General features: G+C 58.7%; 2 protein-coding genes across 2 annotated transcripts in view; both read left to right on the forward strand.

Annotated features, from left to right (window-relative positions):
• Positions 1–2,190, forward strand: part of SLC9A1 (solute carrier family 9 member A1) — a 29,337-nt gene extending 27,147 nt beyond the window's left edge. The window contains exons 9-12 of the mRNA XM_086479267.1: positions 14–128; positions 569–670; positions 994–1,066; positions 1,868–2,190. Coding sequence (XP_086335393.1) covers positions 14–128; positions 569–670; positions 994–1,066; positions 1,868–2,190 — 613 coding nt within the window. The remainder of the gene's footprint in view (positions 1–13; positions 129–568; positions 671–993; positions 1,067–1,867) is intronic.
• Positions 2,191–10,137: 7,947 nt separating this feature from the next.
• On the forward strand, positions 10,138–15,783 carry TENT5B (terminal nucleotidyltransferase 5B). The gene is made up of 2 exons (XM_086479276.1): positions 10,138–10,305; positions 14,168–15,783. Exons 1-2 carry the CDS (start codon positions 10,138–10,140, stop codon positions 15,185–15,187), a joined length of 1,188 nt encoding a protein of 395 aa, XP_086335402.1. The 3' UTR covers positions 15,188–15,783.
• The last annotated feature ends 10,992 nt before the right edge of the window (positions 15,784–26,775 follow it).

Raw genomic sequence — 26,775 nt, forward strand, 5'->3', positions numbered from 1 at the left:
TCTGTCCGCACAGGAACATCAACCCCAAGACCCTCCCCGTGGAGCGCATCCTTCCGGCCCTCTCCAAGGACAAGGAGGAGGAGATCCGGAAAATCCTTCGCAACAACCTGCAGAAAACGAGGCAGAGGGTGAGGCGTCCCCTGGCACCGTGCGTGTGCTCCCTTTGCTTCCCTGGGGGTGGCCAGGACCACTTCCAACCAGAAGCCCTCAGGGCCAGCTGGGCCCTTCACTCCCAGTGTCCCTGCCCTCCTGCCCCTCGTGTCCCTGGTCTGGCTCTCCCTCCCCAGGAGGCTTTTCCTCCTGGGATGGTGCTGGGATAGAGCCAAGGGGGATGCTGGCTCAGTCGGTGGCTGAGCCCAGCGTTTAAACCCTCGCTGGGCTAAGGTGGGCCCAGATCAGGCATCCCATGGGAGCACACAAGGGTCGAGCCACCAGCTTGCCTGGATGTGCGCTTCCCACTGGTGGCTGTTTCATCCACCTCCGAGGGAAACAGTGCTGTGACCTTCCTTTGCCCTTCTGTGAGGTGTTTTTTTTAACCCATCTCCTTTTCCTTGGGGCCTTTTCCCAGTTGCGATCCTACAACCGGCACACGCTTGTGGCCGACCCCTACGAGGAAGCCTGGAACCAGATGCTCCTGCGGAGGCAGAAGGCCCGGCAGCTGGAACAGAAGGTGGCAAGGGGATGCTGGAGAAGGCTGGGGGAGGACAGGGGGGACCGAGGGGGGCTACCCAGCCTGGGGAGGCCATCGGTGTGCTGCATGGGGAGGGCACTGAGGGTCAGATGACAGCGGGTGACCCCACGCCTTGGGGGTCCTCTGATGGTCCCTGGCTCCGAGCAAGCCCCTCCAGCAGGGCCGGGAGGATGCATGCGCATGTCCTTTGCATCCTGCTGCTGCTTCTCATTCATCCCCGTGGCCTGGGGTCAATTCCCTGCCTCCCCTTCCCCAATTTATCCTGACCACTGATGGAGATGGTCCCTGTGCTCCGATTCCAGATGAACAACTACCTGACGGTGCCGGCTCACAAGCTCGATTCGCCCACCATGTCCCGGGCTCGCATAGGCTCAGGTAGGTGGGACGGAGCGGCTGGGGGAGCGCCACTGCCAGCACCTCGCTGGGCCTCGCCGACGCTTCGGTGCCGAAACACTCGGAGGTCGTGTTGTCCTGCACCCCCTCCGCTCCTCTGCGGCTCTCCAGCCCCGATCGTTCCCATCCCGCTCCCCCACGGCAGTGCAGCCAAGCCCCGGGGGTTTGCTGTGTTCTCAAGCCCGAGCTCTGCCTGAGCAGAAGTACCCGGCTCGCTTCCCGGCACGCTTCCCGCTGGGAAGTGAGCTTGGCTGGTCGGTAGATCTGTCCGGAGCTCAGCTCGCTCCATCCACAACGCCAGATATTCTGGCCCTGCCTCTCCCTGCAGGGGAGATGACCAGGAGTGCTCAGCCCTGAGACCTGCCCCCGGACTCCCAGCTTCTCCATCACGCGTTTGCTTTGCCACCTTTGGTTCCTCCCGTCCTCTGTGTCCTCTCCTGCTTTGGGGACAGCGTGACGGGGTGTGACGCCGCTGCTGGCACTTGCCACGCCGGCGGTTAATCGGCAGAGGGCGGCTTTGCCCCTTACGAGCAATCCTGGGAGGCAGGGCTGGGCTGTCTGGAGCAGCTCCAGATGGGACGTGGAGGTCAAAAAAAAAAAGGAATTAAACAGCAGATTTGGAAATCAGAGAGCGAGCGAGCCCAGGTGTCCCAGCCCCAGATATCTGGGATGCGTTGCCTGGGGGTCCCTGAGACCCCCCTTCCCCTTCCCCAGGTGATCCTGACCCAGTTTGTCCATAATACCGTGAGACAGGCCCTGCCTGACCTTTCTCTGCCTCCCCAGACCCGCTGGCCTACGAACCCAAGGCGGACTCGGAGAACCTGCCCATCATCACCATCGACCCAGCCTCCCCGCAGTCCCCAGAGTCCGTGGACCTGATGAACGAGGAGCCCAAGGGCTGCGGCGGCCTCCCGCCCTCGCCCGAGGAGGATGAGGAAGGGCTGGTGATGCGGGTGAAGGAGCCTTCCTCCCCGGGTACTGACGATGTCTTCACCCCGGGGACCGGCGACAGCCCCAGCAACCAGCGGATGCTGCGATGCCTGAGTGACCCGGGGCCTCGGCCGGAGCCGGAGGAGGGGGAACCCTTCATCCCCAAGGGGCAGTAGCAGCGGGCGTGCGAAGCCTCACCCGCCTCTACACGGTTTCTCTTTCTCTTCATTCGTTTTTTTTTTTTTCTTTGCTCTCCTTTTTTTTTGGTTTCCTCTGTCACTACACACCGGGTTCGGGAAGGGGAGACCGTTCCTGGATGGACTGGGATTGCCAGGACAGCTCTGGCCAGCAAGCCCTGGGCTGGCCCCGAGGAGCGAGGAAGGAGCCCCTGGGATGCACCGGGCTCCTCGGCGGCCGTGGCCTGGGGGTGACGGACGATTTACCGCTCGGCACTGGGATTTGCAGGTGCCTCGCAGCCCCGGTGGGGCTTTCCTGGAGGCTGCCCACCCACTCAGGACCTGCAAGCGGCTCCTCGGGGCGGCTGCGACCGCCACAGGGTGGGCTCTGGCCGGGGAGCTGGGGGTGTCCGTGGAGGCTGCCCCATGGCACCGCTTCGCCTCTCCCCGGCTTGTGTTTTACCCGCCCCCTCGCCTTGCTCCGGAGCGGAGAGACGGGCAGACGGGAGCCAGGCTCTGCGTCGGGGCTGGTGCACCCACCCCCTCACCGGGCAGCCTCCCAGGGACCTCGGGCTCATGCCACTGCTCCCCACCTTGGCTGCTTCCCCCATGGGGCCGGCTGCCGCCCGGGAACCTCTCCTCCGGCCCTGCATTTCATGCCAGGTCTTGTTAAATAAATATCCTAGAGCCATGCAAGGGGGGAGCCGGGTCCCCCCTCGCTTTGAGTGGCCCTGCAAGCCCGGGCCTCTCCAGCCCTCCTGGAACCGCTACCTGTCACCCACCCCCACGGGGACCCTCGGCCCCTCACCCCGTGCCTCTTCGGCAGCGCAGCAGCGGCACCGGCTGCTCCTTAACCAAAGACGGCGTCCGGGCTCCCCGGGTGCGGCGAGGGGGCACGCGGGGGGGTGATTTTTCTCTCCCTGCAACAGAGAGGAGCTGGGGAAGAGCCCCCCCAGCATGGGGACACGTTGGGGCAGGGAGGTTGGCAGGAGGGGGACTATCTCCCCACTGAGGGGAACGACTGGGGGTATTGGGGTCCTGAATTTGGAAGGAGCCGTCTTTCCCCATGGCTTGGCTGGGAGGGAGCGCTGGGATGTCCTGCGTCGTGCTCGAACGTGTCACCTCGTCCCCCACGTGTCACCCTTTGCCATGGGTGCTGCTTCTCCCGTGCCGTGGGGCGCTCAGCGCCCCCTCCCCGGGGAGCTCGGGCTGCTTCCCCCTCCCCGCGCCGTGCCTTGCCATGCGTCGTCTCTGCCCCGCTGCCTCGGTGGGCACCTGTCCCGCGCACCCACCCGCTCCACGTCCCGGTAACCGGGGGACCGGCGTCTGCGTGGCTTCGTCACGCCGGGGCGAGAGCCCACGTCGCTGCCTGCGCCTGCCTGCCTGCCCTGCTCTGTCTCCAGGAGGAAAAAAGCAATGAAAATTCTCTTGTATAAAAAGGAAAAAAACCACACATGTAAAGAGAATCTTGGTTTTTATCATGAATATTCTAATAAATTAATGTTAATTTTTAGTGGGGGTTTCTACGGCTGTTCAGGATCCTACCCCTGCTACGGGGTCGCAGATGAACAAGGCGGCTGTGAGACCTCGTCCCCAGTGCTGGCAGGATGGAGGGTTTCCCCCTCACCTTCCCGCTGTGGCTTGAGGAGATGTGGAGCCCCGGCCAAGGGGGGCACATTTTAAGCCATTCCCAACTTCGGCGAAGACAGAGGTTTGGCAGAGCCTGGACCCCCGCATCCCTCCCCGGGGCTACGCTGGTGTGTTGGGAGGGGAAGGGCAGTTTTTGTCACCTTGCAGGGGGAAGAAGGCAAAAGGCAGGTCCTTCTGTGGGGACATGGATCGCCCCGTCACGGGGAGGTGCCGGCCGGGTGTCCTGGCACAGCTCTGCCCTCCCCGAGCCCCGTGTGTTGCCCCCGGGGAGGAAGGGGCAGACATCCCGCTGCTGGCAGCACCCGCCTATCCTGGTTCCCTGCCTGCGCTGCAGCGGGGTTTGGGGGGGCTAATGGCTCTGTTCCCAGGGGAGGGGGCTTGGGGACATTTGAACCCTGTGATGTTTTTCCTGGGTTATCCCAGAAGCCGGGGCTGAAGCCCTCAGAGAGGAGCTGCTTCCCACCAGCATCCTACAACCAGAGAGAGGGACGAGGGTCAAGGTGGTGCCTGGGTGAGGGGCTGCACCCCAACCCAAAAATCCCCCAGGAAAGCCCTTCCCAGCTCCCAACAGCGTTCGCACCTTCCCCCTCTGCCAAGAAGCCCCTCACCCAGGGCTGGGGGTGCCCCGGGGTGGCCAGAGCTCCTCGCTTTTGGGCAATTGCGATGGGAGCGTGTGTCATAGCTGCCAATTAAAGCGCTGATTCAAGGAGGCCGTGACTCAGCCCCTCGCCATCCAGCACGATCGGCTGGCGTGGCTCATGTGCCCGAAATACCTGAAGCCCAGAGTCCCCCATAGCCCCAGGCTGGGACTTGGCCCGGCCACCACCCTGCGGAGGTCTCCCCACCTTGATGGGGGGTCCCTGAGCAGGACAGGGTGGCCGGGGATGTGGGACAGGCGATGCTGTGGGGGGTTGGTGCCGTCCTTGCACCCCACGCAGGGTTTGGGGGGCCTTGTCCCCGGGGCAGCAGTGCCGGGGGAGCCTGAAGCAGGAGGGTTTGGAGGGAATGGGCTGGAGGAGACCAGCAGTTTCTCCATCCCAGCTCGATGGGTGGGAGCACCAAGAGGTGCTGGCTGCAGCCCAGAAGCCGGGTGATGGCCACCCATCCCGGGCACGGAGGGGAAAGGGCTGCGCAGCAGCCCCGGGCTCTGCCTGAGCACCTCACCTGCCCCACGTGCTGGTGAGCGTCACGTGCAGCCGCCCTCTTGATTTTGGTCATACCTTTAATGCTAGAACTCACCAAACCGAGGCATTTCCAGGATATTTTTGCTTCTGTCTTAAAAGGTGAGTAATCTTTTTTAATGAGGGGGGACTAATAATCCCTCCAGGGATGGGCTGTCACCGCTGAGCAACTGCCAAAGCACACACAGCACTGAGGACAGGGGGTGGCAAATGGGCCCCGAGCCCTGCCGTCCTGGTGGTTATGACTTTTCCCTATGTACAGCCCCCCTGTGCCCTGTACACCCCTTCCCCCAGCCCCCAGCTACTCCACTGCTCCCTCCCAAAGCGCATTGCGGCCCTGGTGGTGGCTCCAAGGCCAGGGAGAATGGAGGAACCCTGAGCGGGATGACCTTCTTCCCACACACGCATGTGCTGAGGCGTTTGTCCCCCTTCCCGTAACCCCCCCATCCGTGGGGATTAAAGAGCTGCTGCCTCTGCAGCTGCAGGAATCTGCCCTGGCCGGGATGCCTGGGCTCCCTCGTGCCTTCGTTTCCCTCTGCGTGGTCTGGCACGAAGCCCTGGCTTGCAGCAAGGGGCAGGGGGAGAGCAAACAGCCCCACAGCCCCACGCCACTGCGTGAGCAGCGGGGATCGAGACCCCTCGGGAAAAGCCATGAAATCACCCTCAGTGTCACCAGCTCCAGGCTCAGCACCCACTCAAAACAGGGCTCCCGGCTGGCTGCCCGGCTTTCCCAAGAGGAGCGTTATTGGGGCAGCCAGGGTGGCGATGGAGCAGCTGGTGGGCGATGGGACAGGCTGTACTGGAGCTGCCACCACCCGCAGCCACACTCGGGTGTCACCCAGGGCCCAAAAACCCCAAGCAAAGGGACCAGCTGCATTCTCTACTAGGCTCAAATTAGTGGCATTAAGACGGGTTGTCCCTTGCCACGGCTTTAAAAGCTCAAGTCTCACCAAGCAAAACAGCACATGGTGTCACTGGGAAGCCACCGAGCCTGGGACACACAGGTCACTGTTCATTCCAGGGGGGGGGACAGCAGGGGACAGGGACCTCCCCAGCCAGTGACACCAGCTTCAAGGGGGCAGCTCGGTCCCTGCTCCGCTCTGGCTGCACTTTGGTGCTGTGTCACCCTCCCCGTGCCCCGGCGGTGCCGTGTCCCCCCTGCACTCCCCGGGCAGCATTTTGCAGCAGCCAGGGGAGGTGACGGGTGCCATTCCCCAGCTCTGTGTCACCCACAGTAATAACACCTTGCGCTCCCTTTCATCTCAGGGCCTCCGAGGTGTCCCTCTCCAGGGTGAGGGCGTCCTGGCGTCATCACTTATCATTAATTCCAGGAGGCAGCTGGAGATGTGGTGGGGTCTGGGGGTCCCGGCCGGTGACACAGGGACCCTGGGCTGAGAGCAGAGAGTGACACCCCTCATGCCATGCAGTGAACACGGGTGCTCCCAATGCAGCCACACTGCTTGTGACACCGAATTTGGCCTTGCTGGGGCCACTCGGGGCCACGGAGGCAGCCGTTGGCACAGCCCTGGGGACACGGGTGGCCCAGTAGTGAGGGTCTGGGGACAGCGAGCAGCGGTGGCACCCCTGGGACGGGCTGTGTGGGAGCGAACGGGACTTAGATGTGGATGTGAGCGACTGGAAGGTGTCCAGGAACGGTGTTTGCCAAGGGAGGTTTTGGACACAGCCCCGGTGAAGGGCTCCACCTCCTAAATCCACAGCGGGCGTGGGGAGGCAGCATGGGCGTGGGGACGGTGGCAGGCGTGTGGGGACAGCAGCACATGTGCATGGGACAGTGTGCATTTGCACGGAGATGGTGGCAAGTGTGCACGGGGACGGCAGGCGAACGCACGGGGACAGCTGGCATCTGCGTGGGGACGCTTGGTGTGTGTGCATGGGGCAGCCCGGGCATGCACAGGGGTGGCTGATGCATGCATGGGACAGCGGGTGCATGCAGGGGGACAGCTGCTGTGGGCATAGGGACAGCCAGTACGTGCACGGGGACAGCCTGGGACACGGCTGGCGTGTGCACGGTGACGATTCTGGGGGTGGCTGCTGTAAGAGCGGGGCAGGAGGAATGCCCCCACCCCGACGGGGAGCGTTGCTGCTCCCCTGGGGCAACACTGGGTGACGTTCGTGACTCTGGGAGAAGGGCTTGGTCCCTCCTGCTTGCTCAGGGAGTTGCACACACCCTGCTTAATGGTGGGTGGGATGGAGCTGGTCCCACGCGGGTCAGGGAGTCCCCAAGGTCTCTCTTCATCTCCACCTTGGGCTTTTACCCCCTGCTCTGCTCCCTCAGCTCTTTTCCCCCAACTCCCCCACCGAGCAGCCCCTGCCCCTCTCCGTGTCCTGGCGGTGAGGTGCCCCTTTCCACCTCGTGCACACGCCGGGGCACGTCCCAGCTCCCTCCCAGGTGATTTCCCAGCAGGGTGAAGCCGGTGCCCCCTGAGCAGAACTGGGATGCTGCCAATCCTGGATCCACGGGGCGAGCAGGGCCACAGCATCCCCGAGCCCGCATTCCCCTGCCCAGCCCCTGGCTCACCCTCACAACCCCAAAGGGGCTCTGCAACCCTCGTGCCATGACCCAGGAGGCAGGATCCACCCGCCTTTCACCCCCAAGACGCTGATTATTCCTTAATTGCCAACAAAACAAACACATAAAGCCGGGGTTGGCCCTAGCTGAGCTGGAAGGAAACAGCCTCAATGCCATTCCCGGTCCTGGGTTCACTGCCGGCGGCTCTTTGGGATAATCATTTGGTGATGGATGTTAACGAGCAGCTCAGCCAGTCCGGCCGGAGCGCGTCAGCTCTTTTTAATGGGCCCATGTTTTCTCTGGAGCCGTCAGCACCCCTGCCCCACTCGGCCCAGGCAGCACCAGTCTGTATCTCCCAGCTCATCACCGGGCCACCAGCTCATCCCCCAAGGATCTGCAGCGCCTCGTTCATCCCATCAGCTCCGCGGCCGCATCCTGTCCCACCGCCCCAAGGGTGTCGCGGCTGGTGGGGTCCCCCGAACTGCTCTGCTCATGGGATGCTCAGCACCCGGCCAGTGCTTCCTCCTGCACCTGAACCTCCCCGGTGGGACCCCCAGGATGGGCTGGCAGGGTGGATCCTGATCTCCAAAGCCATTTGGCCCCGCTCAGCCTCTTGGGAAACTCTTCCTGATCTGGTTCGTTCACCAACAGGATAAAGGGGTTTTGCAACAGGAGGCAGCTGCCTGAGTTTTTATCAAGTTCTTTGGAAAATCCCCTCCTCCCACACCCCGATTAGGAGCCTCATGGGGAGTAACCAGGAGCAGCATTTAATCCTGATGGAGATGCCTGATGGAGCCACATGATGACGCCGGTGGGAGCCAGAGGGCAAAACACGGTGGCATGAGTAGCATCCCCCCATGGAGACCCCGGCATGAGCCGCCCGTGAGGACCCCTCAGGCTGTTGGTCCATCACAGGGTGGGGAGGATTTCAGAGGGGGTGAGGGCTTGGGGCACCCCCTTGCTCCCTCTCCCTCCAACCCCAGCTGTGGGTGCTCTAAACACCCCATTGACCCCCAAACCCAAATCCCCCTGTCCCTAAGTTACTTTTTCCGCAGCCAACTCCAGCTTCCAGTGGCAGACCCTTGGGATATGGTGGGGGGGCAGCCTGCTGCCATCAAGCCTCAGCTTCGGAGATGGACTTTGCAGCACTGAAGAGCTCTGCAACGATATCCACAAGACGAAATGCCCCAGGTTGGGGGTCTGGGGGTTTTCAGAGGTGCTTTTGCAATAAATCCTTGCGAGGCTATAAAAATAAATCAGTGCTGGCTCATACCCCGGCTGGGGTCGTGCCTTTTAAGGATGAATCCCGGCTCTGAGCAGGAACCAGGGAAATGGGAGCAGCGGTTGCAGATGCAGAGCCTGGAGTTGTGCCCATCCGTCCGTGGGACCGCGGGGCATCGGGCACTGGCTCGGCAGGGAGGCGCCTCCTGGAAATGTCTGCAGGGTTAAACGCTGTGGAGAAATGAGCTCTTCAAAGTGATGGGAATTGTTGGGATGAAAGGAAATGGGCAGCCGGCGGCTGAGGACATGCCTGGCCCGAGGAGAAGGCGGAGGCTCGGCCAGCAGCGAGGCCACATGGTGGGTTTTAGGGGCTGGGGTTGATCTCCCGGGCCTGGGAGCGCCCAGCATCAGCCCCCTGAGCCGGTGGGCTCCATCCCCCCGGGGCATCACCCCGTGTCTCCTGGGTGCCGGAGCTCCCTGCAGCTGGCTGGCGCGGTGGATCCTTGGGGACACTGGTGGCCGGGGAGAGAGTGCCCTGGGGAGAGGGGGGGGTGCCAGGGCGGGAGGCGGGGGGGCTGTGGGGTGCCAGGCTGTGGTGTATCAATGGGGTATCAGACCTTGGGGCACCAGCGGGGTGCCAGGGCACGGGGCATCAGTGGGGCATCGGGAAGGACGTGGGTCACCGGTGGGGTATCGGACTGCGGGGCATCAATGGGGCGTCGATGGGGCATCAGTGGGGCATCAATGGGGCATCAATGGGGTGTCCCTTTAACCCGCGCTCCGTCCCGACCAATCACCGCCGGGATTCCCGCACGCCGCGAGCCGCGCCGGAGGGGCGGGGCTGCACCAGCATCTCCCACCCCTCTTCTACCCTTCGCTCCTCCTCTTTCCCTACCCGCTCCTCTGATTGGTTCCTAACCCAGCCCCAACCTTCCCCCTGGACCTATGAGAGAGCCGGAGAGGCGGCGAGGCCGCGTAGGGATAGGTGGAGGGGCCGGGCCAATGGGGGCGCGGCTGGGAGGGGTATATAAAGCGGCGGCGGGGCGCGGGCAGCGCAGTGCTCAGCGTAGCCGGTGGCGAGTGGGGAGCGGCGCCGGCCGGTTCGTTGCAGCGTGCCTTCCCCCACCCTCCCCCCCCCCCCCCCCGGGCCGCGCCTCTCCGCCCCGCGGGAAGCCGCCCTCAGAAACAGTGGTTTTGGTTTTTGTGTGGGGCTTGTTTTTTGGGGTGGGTTTTTTTTTTTTTTTTTTAAATTTTTCTCCCATTTCCTCTCCTAACCCGGCACTTCCGGCTGTTTTCCGGGGCCGTTTCCGGGTGATTCGTGCTCCTCTTCCGGCGGCGGTTCCGGCTCGGGGGGGGGGGAGGGCGATGCTGGTGGCGGCGGCGGGGCCCGCTCCGGGCGTTTCGGAGGAGCGCTTCAGCGTCCTGACGTGGGAGCAGGTGCAGCGGCTGGACCAGATCCTGGGCGAGGCCGTGCCCATCCACGGCCGCGGGAACTTCCCCACGCTCTCCGTGCGGCCCCGCACCATCGTGCAGGTGAGGCCCGGCGGGGGTCGGGGGGGGGGGGGTGGTCCCGGGGAGGCCGCAGTAGGCCCAGGGGGGGTGCCGGGGAGGTAGTTGTGGGGGGTACAGGCCGCGTTTCGCCGCCTCGTTGGACTCTGCCCCGCTCCCGCGGGGGTCAGGGAGAAAATAAAACTGCTGAGGCGGCGGTAACCGGCCCGCCGGGCCCCGAGCCAGCCCGGCCGGGCACCCTCTGCCTCCCCCCCGCCGGGCTCAGGGCAGAGCTCCCGGGCCGCATGAAGCTGGGCCGGCTGGGGGTGTCGTCCCCCCCCCCCCGGGCGTGGAGGGGGTTGAGGATGCTGGGCGGGGGGGGGAGGGTGGTTTAAAAGCTGGGGAGCCCCCGCGTTGTGGAGGGGGTTGGGGGGGCTGGGTGCTCGGCTGGCCCCGGTGGTGGGGGTCTCGGTGGGGCTGGCTGCTCGGCCTGGGGGTGCCTGCTGCAGGGAAGGGGGGGAAGTTGGAAGGACCCTACTGGAAACAGCTTTCTCTAAAAAAAAAAAAAGAAAGAAAATTTGACAAAAAATGACACGCGTTTCAATTTCGTGCCTGAGCCCCTGCAGCTTGTGCTGTGGATCCTGCTTTGCTCCCTCCCGTCCTGTGTCCCTCCTCTTTTGGGGTCGGTTTGGTGCCCCTTGAGCTGTGAAATGTGGGCAGCTGAGGCGAAGTGGGGGTTTGGAGCTGGTGCCACGAAATGGCTTCGTGCTGGTGGACATGTTGGGCTCGTGTGTGGTGAGAGGCAGTTGCTGAGATGCTGGATCAAATGTCAGTGTCCTTTGATTCTCGTCTCCCTGCCTGTGTCCTCCAGAGCCTGCCTGAGACTTTGTCTTGTTGAAGAGTTCCTGTTAGTTTAACCATAAAGTAATAACTGTGTTTAATATTAAACTAACAATGTAGTTCAAATAAGCTGATGCATATTCATATTTGGGAGGCGACTTCATTCCTCGGTAATGACTCATCAAATGTAAAATCGGGCATGTTAGCTTCTAATTAAAAAGGCTATTCACAAAGCTTAAAACCCAACTGGCTTTCACAATAAACTAATCGCTAGGGTTTTGAAGCCTCAGCTGCTTGAGAAATATTTCTACTTCAGGCTGGAAAATGGGAAGGTGACATTTGAAAGACACTCTGCCGTACGAAAGCCTCGGCTGATTTCAAATTCCTCGAGTTCTGCTGTGTCTGGCGGCCGAAGCACTAAATATTGGCTGCTAAAGCTTTCAGCTGAACGACAGACGAGCGCTACTGTCAAAGACACTGCCCTTGGCTTGCGCAAGGCCGGCGCAGCATCAGATATTCCACCAGTTATTACTGTTTGGTTCCACGAAACTGAAGCGATTTGGTGGCGGAGGTGCCGAAAAGGATGTTGCCACTAGCAACTTCAAACACCAAATAACTGAGGGCTGTAATTCTTCTGACCAACTGCCCCGGCAGACCCTGTATTTAGGGCTGACTAATCTGCAACAAGTAACCTAAAAGGCAGTTATTTATTGCGTGCTCTTGTTGTTGTGGGAGGTGGGAAGCGGCAGGTCAGGGCGCAGGCAGGCTCTGCTCCCGCCTGGCTGTCAGAGTCAATTATCTGAACCACACGGTAACGTGAGGTGCTGTTTTGGGAAGCAGGTCAGCAGCTGCCTAACCCTTTAAATATCCAACCCCCCTGGGGAAAAACAACAAAACACCACATACCTGAACCCACCGGGGAGATGTGCTTCAGGTTGAGACTGGTAGGCTGGAGCCTGCTGTCCTCGGGGAAGTGGCAAGGCTCTCTGCTCCCTGGTGCTCTGCAGTTTGGAGCTTTTTGGGGTGATTTGAGATGAGCAGTTGGATTATTCCCCCCCCCCCTTCCCTTGCTTTTCTGAATATATCACGCATGGGTGGACCTGTAAATTTGGGGAGCTCCTGTAAGCCTGAAGCTTATGGGTCTGAAATGCTGCAGGTCCTGAGCCGTGCCCAAAAAGGGGTTAAGCAGATGTTCTTTGGGGCTAGGAAATTAATCTGGAATGAGATCTTCTCCAAGCTCTGGTCCTAGCTCTGCATCTAACGCTTTTGTGACCTATATCTTGTCTCTCTAAGCCTAATGGCACAAAACTCTTAACTCCACAAAGCTGTGCCTCGGGTGAGCGACTCCAGTGACTGATGGGTTGGCAACAAAAGCGCACCAGGACTTGCCCTGGCTCGGCTGCCTGGTATTTGTTCTATAGGGGGGAATAACCCCGTGTCTTTTCTAGGAGTAAGTTCTGTTTTCAGGCTCTCTGCCTTTGAAAACAACTGCTTTCGTGGCTGGACTGGATGTGCTGGTGGGGACTTGGGACTTCCGATGGTGAATCGCTCACTGGTTAACTGTTGCCTGACATGTGACTGTCACCATTCGGTTGGCAAGGAGCCCGGGCACATTTCTAGCCTGAGCAGCAGTGGCTCACGTCAGGGAGTAATAGGGGAAACACCAGCAGAGAAGCTGCATCAGGGGGTTTAACAACCTCCAAGTTTAAAAAAAAACCCACCATTCACCAGTTTGTACCAGGATATGCGCCCTTGCATGTCTGTGACGTGCCCAGCGTTGCGTACTGCAGTCCTTCGCCTTTTCCGTGTTGTTTCTTCTAAACAAAACTTGTGAAGGGGCAGTTTTACAGCTGCTGAGACCCACTGGAGCTGCAGTGCTCTGATGTCCCCAGGTCCGTCTGCTCAGGGCCGTGTCAACCAAGCAGGGCTTTTGGCCCCTCTGAAGTTGTGAATTTTGGTGGGGCCTTTCTAACTAGGACAGCCTCACAGGGCTGAATAGCCCAGTCAAACTGGCTTCTAGTGATATAATTTGTCCAGTTGTATCCCAAGCTTTGGCTCTTTCCAGCTCTAGCCTTGCTTCAAGCACCGGGTGAGCAGGCTGGCTAGCTGGGGCTCATGGGATGTGGGGTAATTGCTGGAGAGAAACACGAAAGCAGGGTGAAAGAAATGTGGAGAGCTTCTGGTGGAAGATGTGAACTTAATCTTCTTGGGATCTTTGAGCTCACTTAAACTCAAATTGTAAGCTGCTGTCCAGATCGTTTATTTTATGGTCTTGGGGTTATTTCAGCCTCCTGCATGTTAAGTAATCAGGCAAGTGATTCAGCTTCCCTCTAAATGAACAAAGCTTTGGAGGGACTGGTGGGTGTGCCAGGACTGAGCAGGCAGCATTAAAATCTCTGGAGTAACACCCGTGAGATGAAAGCTGCCTCTTGTGCTTGATAGCATGCCAAGTTCAGCACGAAGCTCTGACACACTGGAAATTGTTAGGATACACTTACTAGTTAGGACATGAACTTGCATACGCCTGGCTGGCGCTTTTGAGCAGTTCTGGCATCTTGGTTTGTGTTTAGTGAATCTTGACAGGCAAAGGAGGGGGGGAGGCTGAAAGGGCTGAGCCACCCTGATTAAATCAGCAGGGCCTGCTGCAGACTGTGCCGCCGCCTGGTAGTGGGAGTCCTTTTTGGATCGGCTGGGCTTCGCTCGATGGCTGGAAAGGCTTGGCTGCGCCCGTGGGGGGGATGGAGGAGGCAGAGACCTCCCTAAAGAATGGGTCTAGGTAACCTCTCTGCTGTGGTGGAAGGGAGGGAGGAGCAAACAGCTGTCCTGGAAGCAGAAACAGCTGTTCCTGTGCAGTAAGAACCCTCTAATGCGAGGGAATAAGTAGAGGAGAGCCACCGCCAGCTGCTGGCAAGACTCCAGAGTGACCTATTTCTAATGGATTAGCTTTTTATTTCACTTGTCTTGCACCGGAATGACCCATATAAGTGCAGGGAGTGAATCCTGCTGCTGTGACCGGCCTGCTCCAGGAACCCTTTTGTGCTTCTCACTGACTCTCTTTATCTCTCAGGTTGTCCGTAGTCGCCTGGAGAAGAAAGGAATCGCAGTCCATAACGTGAGGTTGAATGGCTCAGCAGCTAGTCACGTTCTACATCAAGACAGTGGCTTGGGGTACAAAGACCTAGACCTCATCTTTGGCGTAGATCTGAAGACCGAAGATGTCTTCCAGCTTGTTAAAGATGTGGTCATGGACTGCCTTCTTGACTTCCTCCCAGAAGGTGTCAACAAAGACAAGATCACCCCCATGACTCTGAAGGAAGCGTACGTGCAGAAGCTTGTGAAGGTGTGCAATGAAACCGACCGCTGGAGCCTCATCTCGCTCTCCAACAACAGCGGGAAGAACGTGGAGCTCAAATTCGTGGACTCTCTCAGACGGCAGTTCGAGTTCAGCGTGGACTCCTTCCAGATCATCCTGGATTCGCTTCTGCTGTTTGGGGAGTGTTCAGAGAACCCCATGGCTGAGAACTTCCACCCTACGGTCACTGGGGAGAGCATGTACGGGGACTTCGAGGAGGCAATGGACCATCTCCGGAACAGGGTCATCGCCACCAGGAACCCAGAGGAGATCAGAGGTGGGGGGCTTCTGAAATACTGCAACCTCTTGGTGAGGGGGTTTAAACCCAAATCGGAAGTGGATATGAAGGCCCTACAGAGATACATGTGCTCCAGGTTTTTCATAGACTTCTCTGACATCGGTGAGCAGCAGAGGAAGCTGGAGTGCTACCTTCAGAGCCACTTTGTGGGGATGGAGAGCAAAAGATATGACTATTTGATGACCCTCCACAGGGTGGTCAATGAGAGCACAGTCTGCCTTATGGGACACGAGAGGAGGCAGACCCTGAACCTCATTGCTATGCTGGCTGTGAGAGTCCTGGCTGAGCAGAACATCATCCCCACGGTCACAAACGTTACCTGCTACTACCAGCCAGCTCCTTATGTCAGTGAAATAAACTTCAACTACTATGTCACCCACGTGCAGCCCTTCCTGCCTTGCAATCAGTCTTACCCAACGTGGCTTCCCTGTAACTGAGCCAGGACAAACTTCAGGGTCTCTGTCCTCCAAGGTACTTCCTTGCCTTGGGGAGGGGGGTGGAGGGGGGCAAAAAAAAAAAAAAAAGACAGAACTTTCCTAGATCTGCAACAAAAGGAACTTCCTGGACTCTTGCTTGAGTGTCTTGTTCCTGGGGTTGTTGGAACGAGGCCCGTCTGCTGTACACTGTGATGGGAAGTGCAGTGTTATGGAAACTAGATGACTCGGACGTTTACGGGAGGACTCGATTGCTTGTTGAATTCTGGAGGCAACAGGGGAGGGCGAGGGTGTGTGAGGGGAGATTGTAGAATTACACTAAGGTAGAGCTGCACTGCCCTGAAACGGATCTGAATTGGGTTTGTTGTTTGTTGTTGGTTTGTTTTTGTTTTTCTTTTTTTAGTGCGGGAGGTGTTATGGGTGTGCAGACTTGTGGTTTCTGACGATAGAAGCCAGAGTGGCTAATTCCTTTGAAGGACCAAAGAATCCTCTTTAAGTGCCTGTAACAATATAAACACAACTGTACTGTAAACCTTATTTTTTTTTCGCAGGGGCTGACATCCCAAGAGCTTGAGCGGGGATGTCTGAAGAGGAGAATGTTTCTGTTGGGGGTTGGGGCGGGGGGGGGGAAGTCAGGGAGGGTCGTAAGATCATTTCTAGTAACCTCGCTGAAGCAGGAATTGGGATGGCAGGTTACATGTCGCTGAGGTTTTCTGGCTTGCTGCCTGTGAAGGACCAGCTGTGGCAAATAGCTGTCCAAGCGGAGTTGCATCAACAGGGGTGGGTTTGGAATGACTTTATGTGTAAATGCCTAAAACTGGGGACACTGGGGTGGGGGGAGTGCATGGTGGAGAAAACGCTGTGCAGAGCTTTATGGAGGAAAAACAAAAGGCAGCAGGGACCTGCATCTGAATTTACTCAAGCTCCCAAGTCTGCAGTGCCAAAATGTAACCGTGTATATAACTGATGAGGCAGAAGATCTGTCCAGGAGCCTGCCCCAGGCTACTGTACCTAATTATGTATTTTGTAGGGGAATTTGAAATGCTGCTTATTTTTTTTTCTTTTGGCATGCAGTGTGGTTTTAATGCACAAAGCCAGAGGCCAGCTGGGATATCTGGGAAGATGAGGCTTGTCCTTTGAAGCACAAACCAACTAGTTCACTAGTCAGTTATCTCCAGCTGGTGCTGTGCTGGGAGGCTGGAGCCCGTGTCCTTCTAGGAGATAGGCAGACCTCTTCCAGACTTCAGCCTCCTATGGCTGGAGATCTTCCCTTTGCCCTTGGGCAGGTCCTATCTTCAAAAGCAACCTCTTCCCAGCTACGTGATTCCACATGTGAGCCACTGATAGCATTTGAAATTCATTCTCTAGCTAGAAATGGAGCTTGGGGTGGGGGGTGGGTAATGTGAAAGTCAGTTGGCCTTAGGAAAAAGTATGTCTTCTCTAAACAAACCCTCTCGTGTCTTAAGGGTTTGGCTCTCTTAGTCAAATGTGGCTTTGAAGTTGGGTGTCTAGAGCACAAACAGTCTTTCACTGAGGTGCCTGGATTGCTGTGCCCCTTCTGGTGAAACATCATCTCAGATCTAGCTATGCACGGAGGGAGAGGTGGGCGAGCAAGCGGGCGCTCCCTAGAGATGCTGCTCTGGAACCACCATGACTTCATGGTGCTTCCTCCGAGGCTGACATACTTGAGTATCTTTAACTTGGGAGGGGGGGTTTTGTTGGGGTTTTTTTTTTGTGATGAAACTGTAATAGCTGGGCAGAATGAACGCTCTAATAAAGACTAGATCCTTGGAATGTGTATAGCCAGATTGCTACCTTTTTTGGGGTAGGGGCGATGTGGAGTGGGCGTAAGGGGTGGGTGGGGGAGTAATCTGGGGGCTCTTGCACTTAACATGAACTAACCAAGCTGAAATCGGTCCAGCTTTGCTTCCTATCCAGACAGAGCTGAAGAAGTGTCACTAACGATGTAGTTATTGCAGGTTTAACTGCCTTCCCGTAGTACAGCCTTGCCTTCGTGGGCAAGGCTGGCGTGTAGACTCTGCCACAGCCCAGTAACTCCCTGGTGCCCAGAGCCTAATCCCTGTGGTGGGAGCTTGAGATTTTCCAGTGCAAGGTAAAACTGGTTTAAGGGCTGCTGTTGAGATCCTAAGTATGCCACCTTCATGGCTTCAAGGGAAGATATTTTTTTCTTGCATTTTAAACTTCAGATGAACATAGATGACATGTAGCATGCTTTTTTTTTTTTTACAAGCTGCTTCCCCTCTACCCACAGACCCATAGACGCACTAAACTGAGATTCCCTCCTTCCCTTTAAGATGTCAAAAAGATTCCCTACAGCCAACAGCTCGACAGGGCAACTGATGTTGAGATTGCACTTTTGATTTACAGAGTGTGTGTGGTGGGACTCTTGTGAATGGATTGAATCTGAATTTTTCTAGACCTTGCAGTGATACTGTGCTACCCCCTGTGAGGGGGCAATTGGAAAATTCCAGTAGCTTGAATGGCACTTGATTTTGTTTTAAATGTCTTTTTTTTTTTTTCCTACACCTGTATCACTTGTCATGCAATGGGCTTGACATAGACTCACTAGATTCTTTAGAATCTGTTACAAATAAATACAGTGTATTCAAACCTGTTGGGTTATTTTTATTTTTATTTGCTTGTCCATCCGGGTAGCGTGGTGTTGAGACGGCCGACCCTACTCCCACCAAGAACCAGGCTCTGAACCAGCTGGTCACCTCGAGCTGAGAGCCTGGTTCTGGACCTGGCCAAATGCTCCCTGTGCGTCTGGCTGCTCAATCCCTCAAACCGAAGCAGCTACGGAGCCTGCGGAGCGTGTAGCTGTTGGCAGGTCACTCCTGCGGCCGAGGGAGGTTTCTATTTATAACACTGTTCTTTAGTGTTGTGGTTCTTCCCTTTTCCTGGTGGCTCCTCAAGTTGCTGGTGGGGGAGGGTGGCCCCATGTGGCAGCCTGCTGGGTGCTGGTGGTGATCTGAGGTCCCTGCTCTTGGGGACGGTACTGGGAGACTCTTGCTGGCGCTGCTGCTGCCTTTCTGCGGCTTCATTCTCCTCCAATGGTCACGAGCAGCAGAAGGTTGCTTGTGTCACGAAGATTTGCTTATTTTGTGTAGCTGAGCCACCTGCAGAGTGGTTCCTCTTGGAGAGGGGAGGGTGAGAGGCTCAGAAAGGTTTATCTCCCAAAAAACCTTGGATCTGCTGATGTTCAGGCCAGATTCCCGTGGGATGGCTGGAAGCTTGGGTGCAAGCTCCTCCAGCTCTGGCTGCCCTCCAGCCTGAGATGAAATTTCACTTCCCCTTGTCAAGCTACAGGCAGTGCTGGTTCCACTGCAACAATCGAGCCGATGACGTGCCAGTCCCTCTTTGAGACAAACTTGCTGGCTCTGCATCTCCAAGTTTTCCGCAGTCCGGGGCCAAGCTTCCCTCTGACAACAGGTCGGGGTTGTTCTTGCTGGGCTGGCACCACGGAGGACCGTGTCCCCATCGCCTGCTTGACTCTTGCAGAGCTGATTTCTCTCTCAACCTGTTGGCAGCGAGATGGGGTGCTCGCCTCTTGCTGACGCTCAACCCTGCACGAAGCTCCTGCCTTCCCTGAGCGCATCTTGCGTGTGGGAGCGGCTCTAAAATACCTGCTTAGTTCGTTAGCCGTCTCCTCAGTGCCAGGGGTCGGTCCTGCCCGTGGCTGTTGATGCCGTGGTGAATAAGCTGCCTCTGGATTTGTGACCCTGAGCAGAGCAGCAAAAGCCCTGACAGAGTCGGCTTGTCATTGTTGGAGCGGATCAGACTATACAAAGGGATGTTCATGGAAAGTACTAGTTGTGATCAGAAAGGAGCTATCAATGTTTACAACTGAGATTTGGATCCCTCTTTTGTTAATTGTCAAATAATAAAAAAAAAAAAAAAACCAAACCCCAAACCTATATATTTTCTCACAGCCTGTAGTCTGTCATTTATTTTTCTCGCAGGGGCTGATGGACAAGTCAGGATGTGCCTGAGTATCTGGTGGATGAGATTTGGACTCTGGTGATGGGTGTGTTGGTGAGCGCTGGGTGCCTGAGTGCTTCTCTCAGCTCTGCCCCAAGGAAAGGCGTGTGTCGGGGTGGCAGTGGCTCTGCCCTGGCAGTTCCCTGTATTCAGACCACTGGTGTTAATGCCCGTGGCAGACTGGTCTGGGTTATGCTCAGATAACTGAAGGCGGGAGCGGAGAAGCCCACGCCGCAGACTGCGTGTGAGTGCGGCACATGCCCTGCAGCACCTCTGCAAAGGGCTGGTGGGTGATCGATCCTTTGAAATGCATCCAAAAATACTCCGTGTGCCATCAGCTAGATCATTTCCAGGGCTTGCCGGGCCGGGTTTACAGCTGCAGACCTGCCTGCAGCAGCTTTTCTCCTGGAAGGACATCTGGCCGAGCTCCAAAATCACTGAAACGGGAGGAATTTGTCTTGAATCTCCAGAATGCAAGAAACATCTTGCTCCAACCTTCCTGCTTTCAGCTGTCCTTAATCCCTCGGCTCGATGCCGAGGGTGGCACCGTCTAGATGCGGGCGGGTAGCTAGACCCGGCGTGGCATTCAAGTTGTACCTCGGGCTCTCCCGTTCGCCTCTCTTGTAGCGCGCCGGCGTTTCTCCCCGGCTGCCCTCCTCCTCGGTAGCCGCTCGGGCAGCGCGGGCGTTAACTCTGCCATTTGAGATCACGCCGAATGAGAGAACAGTCTGTCTGTGCGGCTCCTCTTTCCATTTATAGCTGTGTTTAGGCGATCCAGCACACGGACCCTTGTGCTCCGACGCCTGGTGCCAAGCACGAGACAAATGCTTCATTGACATGTACATACCGGGAGGGCAGCGTGCTCCCGGCGGGGCTGGGGCAGCGGAGCTGAGCTGCCGGAGGATGGCACAAACTCCGTCCCTTTTGCTACGGTCCTGAGCCCGGGGAGCAGCTGAGCCTTGGAGGAGGGTGAAGGCTGATAGTGGGAAATGGTGCGGCGTGCAGCTTGTACTCTGTCATTGAACCCTCCTATCTTATCTCCTGGCCCCACTCGCTGTCTGCTGGAGGTTCTGGTTCAGGCTGTTGCATTACAAAGAGGATTTCAGCTCGTGTTAGAGCTGGTTTGGAGGCGGAGGAGTGTTTAAAAGGGTTTTTTTTTTCATCCTGTGAATGGGACATTTGCACAGTTTGGCTCCAAATGCGGTTTGCCGCATGCCTTTTGGCTAGGAGTTGGGGAAGCGGGAAGCTCTATGAATCCCTGGGGTCGAGCGCCTTCCCCCACCTCCTGTCTTCTTGCATCCAGCCTCGAATCGAAAGCTCAGGTGTTCCCTTCCCTCCTGAGCCATGGCAAGAAGAGATCAGCATGTGCAGAGCCTCTCACCCGCTCCACCTAGGACAGCAGTCCAAACCCCTGATGTGCTTCTGCCAAAGCTAATGCCGCCTCGCTGGGTGCCTGTGCTTCCCCGCTCCTGCTCTTCCCTGCTCCTGCTTTTCTAGCAGCTCCTGCTTTGGTGGAGCAAGCCCTGGCATCGGCCGTCGCCGGTGAGAGCCGCACGTGTGCCGAGCGCCCGGCTGCTGCTCGGGTGGAAGCTGCGGTCGCTTTGCTGCTCCCTCGGCTGGGTGGATCCCCGTGCCCAGCCACCCATTTCAGCTTGTAGCAACTTGATGGCTCTGACAAATTTGATTGAAATCATCTGCTGGCATCCCGAGTGATTAAGGAGAATGACTGACAGTTGCAAAGTCATGTTTTCTAAGAGAAAGGAGCGAGGGGGGGGGGGAAGTCAACGTGCAGCCTCAAGCTGTTGCACAACTGAGCCGTGAGGTGGGCCAGGGCTGGGGTGTCCTTGCACCCCCCTACCCCGACTCACTGCACAGCCCTTCAGCGATGCCAAGGGGGGAAAAAAAAAGGCATTTCCAGGAGGGGAGAGGACTTGTAGGTGGGACCGTGGTTTTGGTGCCAGGCGTTAGGCTGGAGCGGTGCCAGGGGAGGCGCAGGGCGGTGTGTAATGTGTTATCTCTCTCCCCGCACAAGCGAACAAGCGAGAACACGCATTTTCACTCCTAAGAGTTCACATTGTTCTTCCCGTGTGTCAGAGCCGTTCCCACCTCTCCCTCCTGGCCAGGAGGTTTCTCTTTGGGGACGGATGGGGACGGCTCTCTTTTGGGGGGGGTAGCTCTGCGCGGGGCCGGCTGTTTGGGGCTCAGCCGACAGCGCCGGGGTGGTTGATCCTTGCCCTCTCCTGCCACCACGGCGTATTTACCCTGCTTATCTTGCCACTATCACCCCCCCAGCCTCAGCAAGAGCAGTGTCACCCTGCCTTCAAAGGAAAAGCCACCAAGCAGCGCGTTCCCCGGGGTGTTTGTGTGCCCTACATTTTTGCCTTGTAATCCAAGGAGGGGCTGGATGCACGACACCCCTCCAGCCCTCCTCCCTTCCCCCCTCCACCAGTAGCCACCGGGCCAGCGTGGCTGGAACAGCTGATTACTTTAAGCATCCCTCTACTAATATGCAATTACAGGTCGCTTGGGCTTGAAATCCCGGTTAAATCTGCATGTCCGCAGCGTGACTCACCTAACTACTGCTCCCCTAATGAATCCTGGATGCATTCCTTAAAGACTGGACATAATGTTAACATGCCACTTACTAACCACCCTTTTCAAAGATCACCAGTGTAACGAGTTGAGCCAGTTTCTTCCCCTGCTCCTCCCCCCCTGCAGCCCTAGACGGTCCCTGTACTCCCATCGCAAAGGCTGAGCGACCAGGGTGTCATCCCCCTTCGCAGAGAGATTTTCTCGCTGGTGCAACAGAGCTCGGGAGGAATCTGTCCATGAAAGGATGATCCTCTGCCCGGGGGTGTTTTAGTCGAGATCCCGAGCAGCGCTACTGTCCTGGGAAGGCTACAGAAAAAAAAACCCAACCCTAATTGTGGATGGTGGGAGGGCTAAAAAAAGAAACCACCCTAATTGTGGGTGGTGGGAAGGCAGGAGGGATGCAGCCCTTCCCTACGGTGACAACCACCTGCGAGGGCCGGCATGGGGGTTGCTCCTACCACAAGCAGCTCGGGGGTTTTGTGCCAAAGCAGGCGGCCTTTGAACGCAACCTGCTCGTTTGGGGCTGGGTGCTGCCGGGCTGCCCGTGACGGAGGGCGCAGAGCGACGTGAGTAAGGGCATCCTCACCACCACCCCACGTCAGGGGTGACCTAACCCTGGGAGGGGCCGGCTACCCTCCACCTCCTATTAATGCCCAAGGAATTGGAGACCGGGTCGGCGTTGCTAATAGCCATAATTGCCCGGTAGTTATTTAGCTGATGACTTGTTTTATCCAGACAGGCTGCCTTACGTCCAACCTCAACCCATCCGCCCCGAGGCCATCCTGGGTTGTGCAGGTGAGCGAGGAGATGCTGCGGGGCCAAGCTCTGTTTTCCAGCCGGCTCCCAGTTGGATGAATGCGGTTTATCCGGTGCCAAAACCAAGCCCCATCTCTCAGCCATCCCTCCGGTTCCTTATCTCCAAGCACTTATTTCTTCCTCCTTGGGATGGGGAGGATAAAAGAGACGTTCAGGGCTTTTGCGGGGGATCGGGGGGGGGGTGGGGGGGGGAGGGCTGAAATGGGGGAAAACAAAGTGTCACGTCTGGCTCCACAAAGTGTCACGTCTGGCTCCACAAAGTGTCACATCTGGCTCCACGTGTGCCCCTCTTGCTGCCACCCCGCCCCAGGGACAGCATCTTTTTGGCCGGCATAAAGGAAATTCCCCTCCTTGCAGGGCAGTGACCTCCTGAGAAGCTGGGATGCATCCAGCTCCCGGGGCACGCCGCTCTTCCCTGTGGCACCAGCTCCCCGCGGCCCCAGGTAAGTGCCAAACCCACCGGCAGCCGGGAAGAGCCAACTCCCGCCTCCGGGAAAGGTGACTCCAAACACCGCCGGCCTGAGCGTGCTGGTGGCCAGGAGCTGCCACGACGGGCTGGGCTGGAGAGTCCATCTCCGCCGGGGCGGCTGGTGGTTTTTAGCTGATGTCAAGGCACCCTTGGGCAGGCGAGGGTGCTGCAGGGCGTGAGGGTGCTGCAGGGTGTTTGGGTGCCGAGGTTTGTGTTTGCGGGCAGGCGGGGTGCTGCTCCGCTCCCTGGGTCAGGGCACAGCGAAGGCACCGGGCTCCTCGGCCGTCGTGTGGGTGGGAGGAAGGCGGGCTCATCCCACAGCAGTTGTTACTCCCCTAAACCTTCGAAAGCCGGGATTACTGGCGTTATCCTATAAGTGAGGAAATCTACCCTCTTATTAGCCCCATCGGTGGCTGCTGCCTCGTTCCCTTTCCTCCTTTCCTCTCAGGACGGTCCCCACCGCTCCCCCCACCCCCATCTCCCGAACTTCAGCAAAGGCACCGCTGGCCCTGCGTGGGGCTGGGGAGCCTGGCAAGCTGCTGGGGTGGCCACAGGGCTTCCCCCAGCCACCGGCTCGTGCCACCAAAGGCTGCGGGATCAAAGGGGTTGGGTTGGGTTGGTGGGGTTTTCTGCTCTAACTGCAGGGCGGCAGCTGCCTGCGTTCGCCTCCGGGCTGCTTTGGGGTAAAGCTTAATCGTCTGCACAAGGTTTTCTCCTTGGTGGAGCTGCCAGCTCCTCCCCGCAGCCTCCCGAAAGGAGCGTCGTCCCTGCTGAGCCTGTCCCTTCGCACGCCAGCTCCTGCATCCCCGTGCCGGGATGTCCTTCGGCGAGCGGAGAGCGGGCTGTGCCCCATCAATGGCCAGCCCAGGGTCTGAGCCTGCCTGTAACAGGACCCAGATCCAAGTCCAGCTTCACCAGCGAGTTCCAGATGTGGCACATCCACCTACGAGGGAAACCATGCAGGGCTCTCCCGGAACCCTGACCCTCCTCCTGCCTCCCGCTGCCTTATGGCAAAGCAAAGGGCCCTGCCAGCCCCGAGCTCTGCCAGCCCCAAACCCTGCCAGCCCGTGGTTTCTCACCCAGCATGGTGGTGGTGGTGGTGGACATGCCCCCACTGCCCTGGGAGGACACGCAGGGTCCAGCACCACCGGCCAGACCTGCCCCATTAAATCAACTCGTGGCAAAGAGGGGGCTCCTGGGGGTCTGCCTCTCGCCCACACCCACACCTCCCCTTGCCCTGGGCTGGGCTGGGGGCACCACTGAGCCCTGTCGTGCTGCCCCATTGCTCTGCCCCACAGCCCAGCCCCGTGCCGGGGTCTGGCCCAGCGCCCACCATGCCCTGCGCTGCGGGACGTGCAACCTCCACCACGCAGGGATGCTCCCCGCACCGGCTGCCGGGCCGGGTCGGCTCCATCGCCGCCTTGGTGGAAGAGGAGGATGCTGAGACACCCAAGGAGGATGCTGAGACATCCAAGGAGGATGCTGAGACACCCCCACCATCCCCTGCCTGCCCTGCTGCCTGCGTTGCACCAGCACCTGCCTGCTGGCAGCCCATGCCGGGTCCGGCGGGCTGGTGGGTGAGTATGAATTAAAGCTGCTCGACAGCCGCTCTGGTGCGTCTCGATGGATTAACGGGGTTAAAGGAGGTGTTGCAGTGCAGCCCTGCCAGCGCAGAGACAGCACCCAGGCTCGGGGGATCACCCAGGCTGAGGGGGAAGCCGGATACAGGGTGCACAGGGAAGGGGTGCCCTTCCAGCACCGAGCAGAGCCTGATCCTGCCTGATCTTGGCCGGGTGGCTGGGAGCTGGTCCAGCTCGGTAAGCCATGCACGGCTGGGCTAGGCCAGCGCTCTCGGGGCCAGTTCCAGGGAGGACTTGGCTGCGGGACGAGGTGGCAGGGGAGAACAGTGTGGTGGTTTCCCCCGGCACGGCAGGATGCTCACCGGGGTGTCCCCCCCAGCACGGCTGTGCTTTTAGCCAGGCTTTCCTGGGGTGTCTGCACAGGCGGGTGAATACACCGGGCAGATCCGTCGGGAAGGATGAAGAGGTCTGTTTAGGCAGGAGGAGCTGTGTGAGAGCTGGATAATCATTCCAAGCTGCAATATCGATGGAGAGGGAGGGCATTCAGCAGGCAGGAGCACCCAGGGCTGCCCTGAGCTGTGGACTCCGGGTCACGCTGGAGCTTGGGGGGGTGTTTGAACCATCAGGGCCGGTTCAGCCAGCCACGCTTCCCGGAGTAAAGGGGAGCCAGGAGGTGCTGTATGGCAGAGCCTAAATGCCAGCACGAGGTGTTGGGTGTTGGGAAGGGACACAGAGCCCAGCTGAGCCCGGTGCACCCTTGCAGCTGCACAGCACCAGCACCCACCAGCACCCCTGGCTCCGTCTGGACAGAGGTGCTGCCCACGTCTCATCCTCCTGCTCCTGGGGCTTGCATTGTCCCGGTGGGAATTGCCTTTTCAGCCACACGGGCAGGAGCAGAGGGGCTGGGGGAAGCGACCGCCACCAGCCTGCTGTCACAGCCAGGGCAGGACCAGGGCCACGTGTGCGAGCAGGACAGCCTGGAGCAGGGTGCTGGGGGAACATCACCCTCCTGAACCAGACGGGGCAGCTTTGGGAATCCCCCAGGCCGTGTGTCACACCCAGGGAAGACCTTTTAATTGTCCCCTCGGAGGCCATGGGCTGGAAAAAGGAGGTGATGAGGCGCTCGGTGCTTTGTGATACCCATCTGTCCAACTCCTCCTCTCCAGCCGCTGCTGCTGGGGCCGGAGCTGTGCGTGGTCAGCGTGTGCCAACCCCCGGTGCAGCGGTCGACACGCGTACCCAGCCGTGATAAGGGCAGCCGAGATAAGAACCTGGCTGTCCCCGCGCCCCGTGCTGTGCTCCAGCCCGCTCCCTTGGCCCCAGGCTGGGGGGGTCTAATCCAGCCTTTCTCCTCCTGGGAAGGGGGATGAGTTTTCCAGCTGCACCGAGCCCCCCCTCCCAGTGCACACAGCTGTGCTGGGACGTGCTGGGACAGGCTTGCGGGCTGCACCCTGCTCCAGGACCACGCGAGCCCACCGGTGCAGGGAACGGGGAGGAGATGTGGGTGCCCACTGCCACCTCGCCCCACGTGTCCGTCGTGGGCTGGCACATCGGCATGGCACGGGCCGGTGCCGGGGCTGCCTCGTGCGAGGCTCACGCTGGGTTGTGCACGCTGGAGGGGTTGGATCCTGCCTCCCAGCGCCTGCTGTCCCTGTCCCCAGCACTGGTGACCCTGCTACCAGCATCAGCTCTGTCCCACAAAGCACGGTGGGATGAGGTGAGCCCAGAAAATCCCCTTCCCATCTCTCTGAGCCCAAGCCCAGCCACGCAGCATCGTCTGCGCTACCAGCACAGCACCAAAACATCCCAAAAGCTGCAGCGGGGCCGGGTGATTTGCTCTCAGTGGGACTATTTGAATTTCTCCCCGGTGACTCTGTGGCTCAGGCAGCCCTGGCCGGAGCAGAGCGAGACAGCAGGTAATAAATTCTCCTCACCGTGCCCTGTTCTTCAGGTATTTCAAGATTACGGCAACCTTTGTGTCCTGGCCGCTTTCTCCCAGCACGGGCTCTGTGTGCAGTACAGGAGATTACAGCCATTTAGCATTATTTATGTACATAACTTTGGGGTTATCAGAAGAGCCTAGGAGAGGGAGATAGCGACATTAAAATAGCTTCAGCTTATAATGCAATTAT

The sequence above is a fragment of the Leptosomus discolor genome, chromosome Z (assembly GCF_034619465.1).
Source record: "Leptosomus discolor isolate bLepDis1 chromosome Z, bLepDis1.hap2, whole genome shotgun sequence".
Taxonomy (NCBI): Eukaryota; Metazoa; Chordata; class Aves; order Leptosomiformes; family Leptosomidae; genus Leptosomus; species Leptosomus discolor.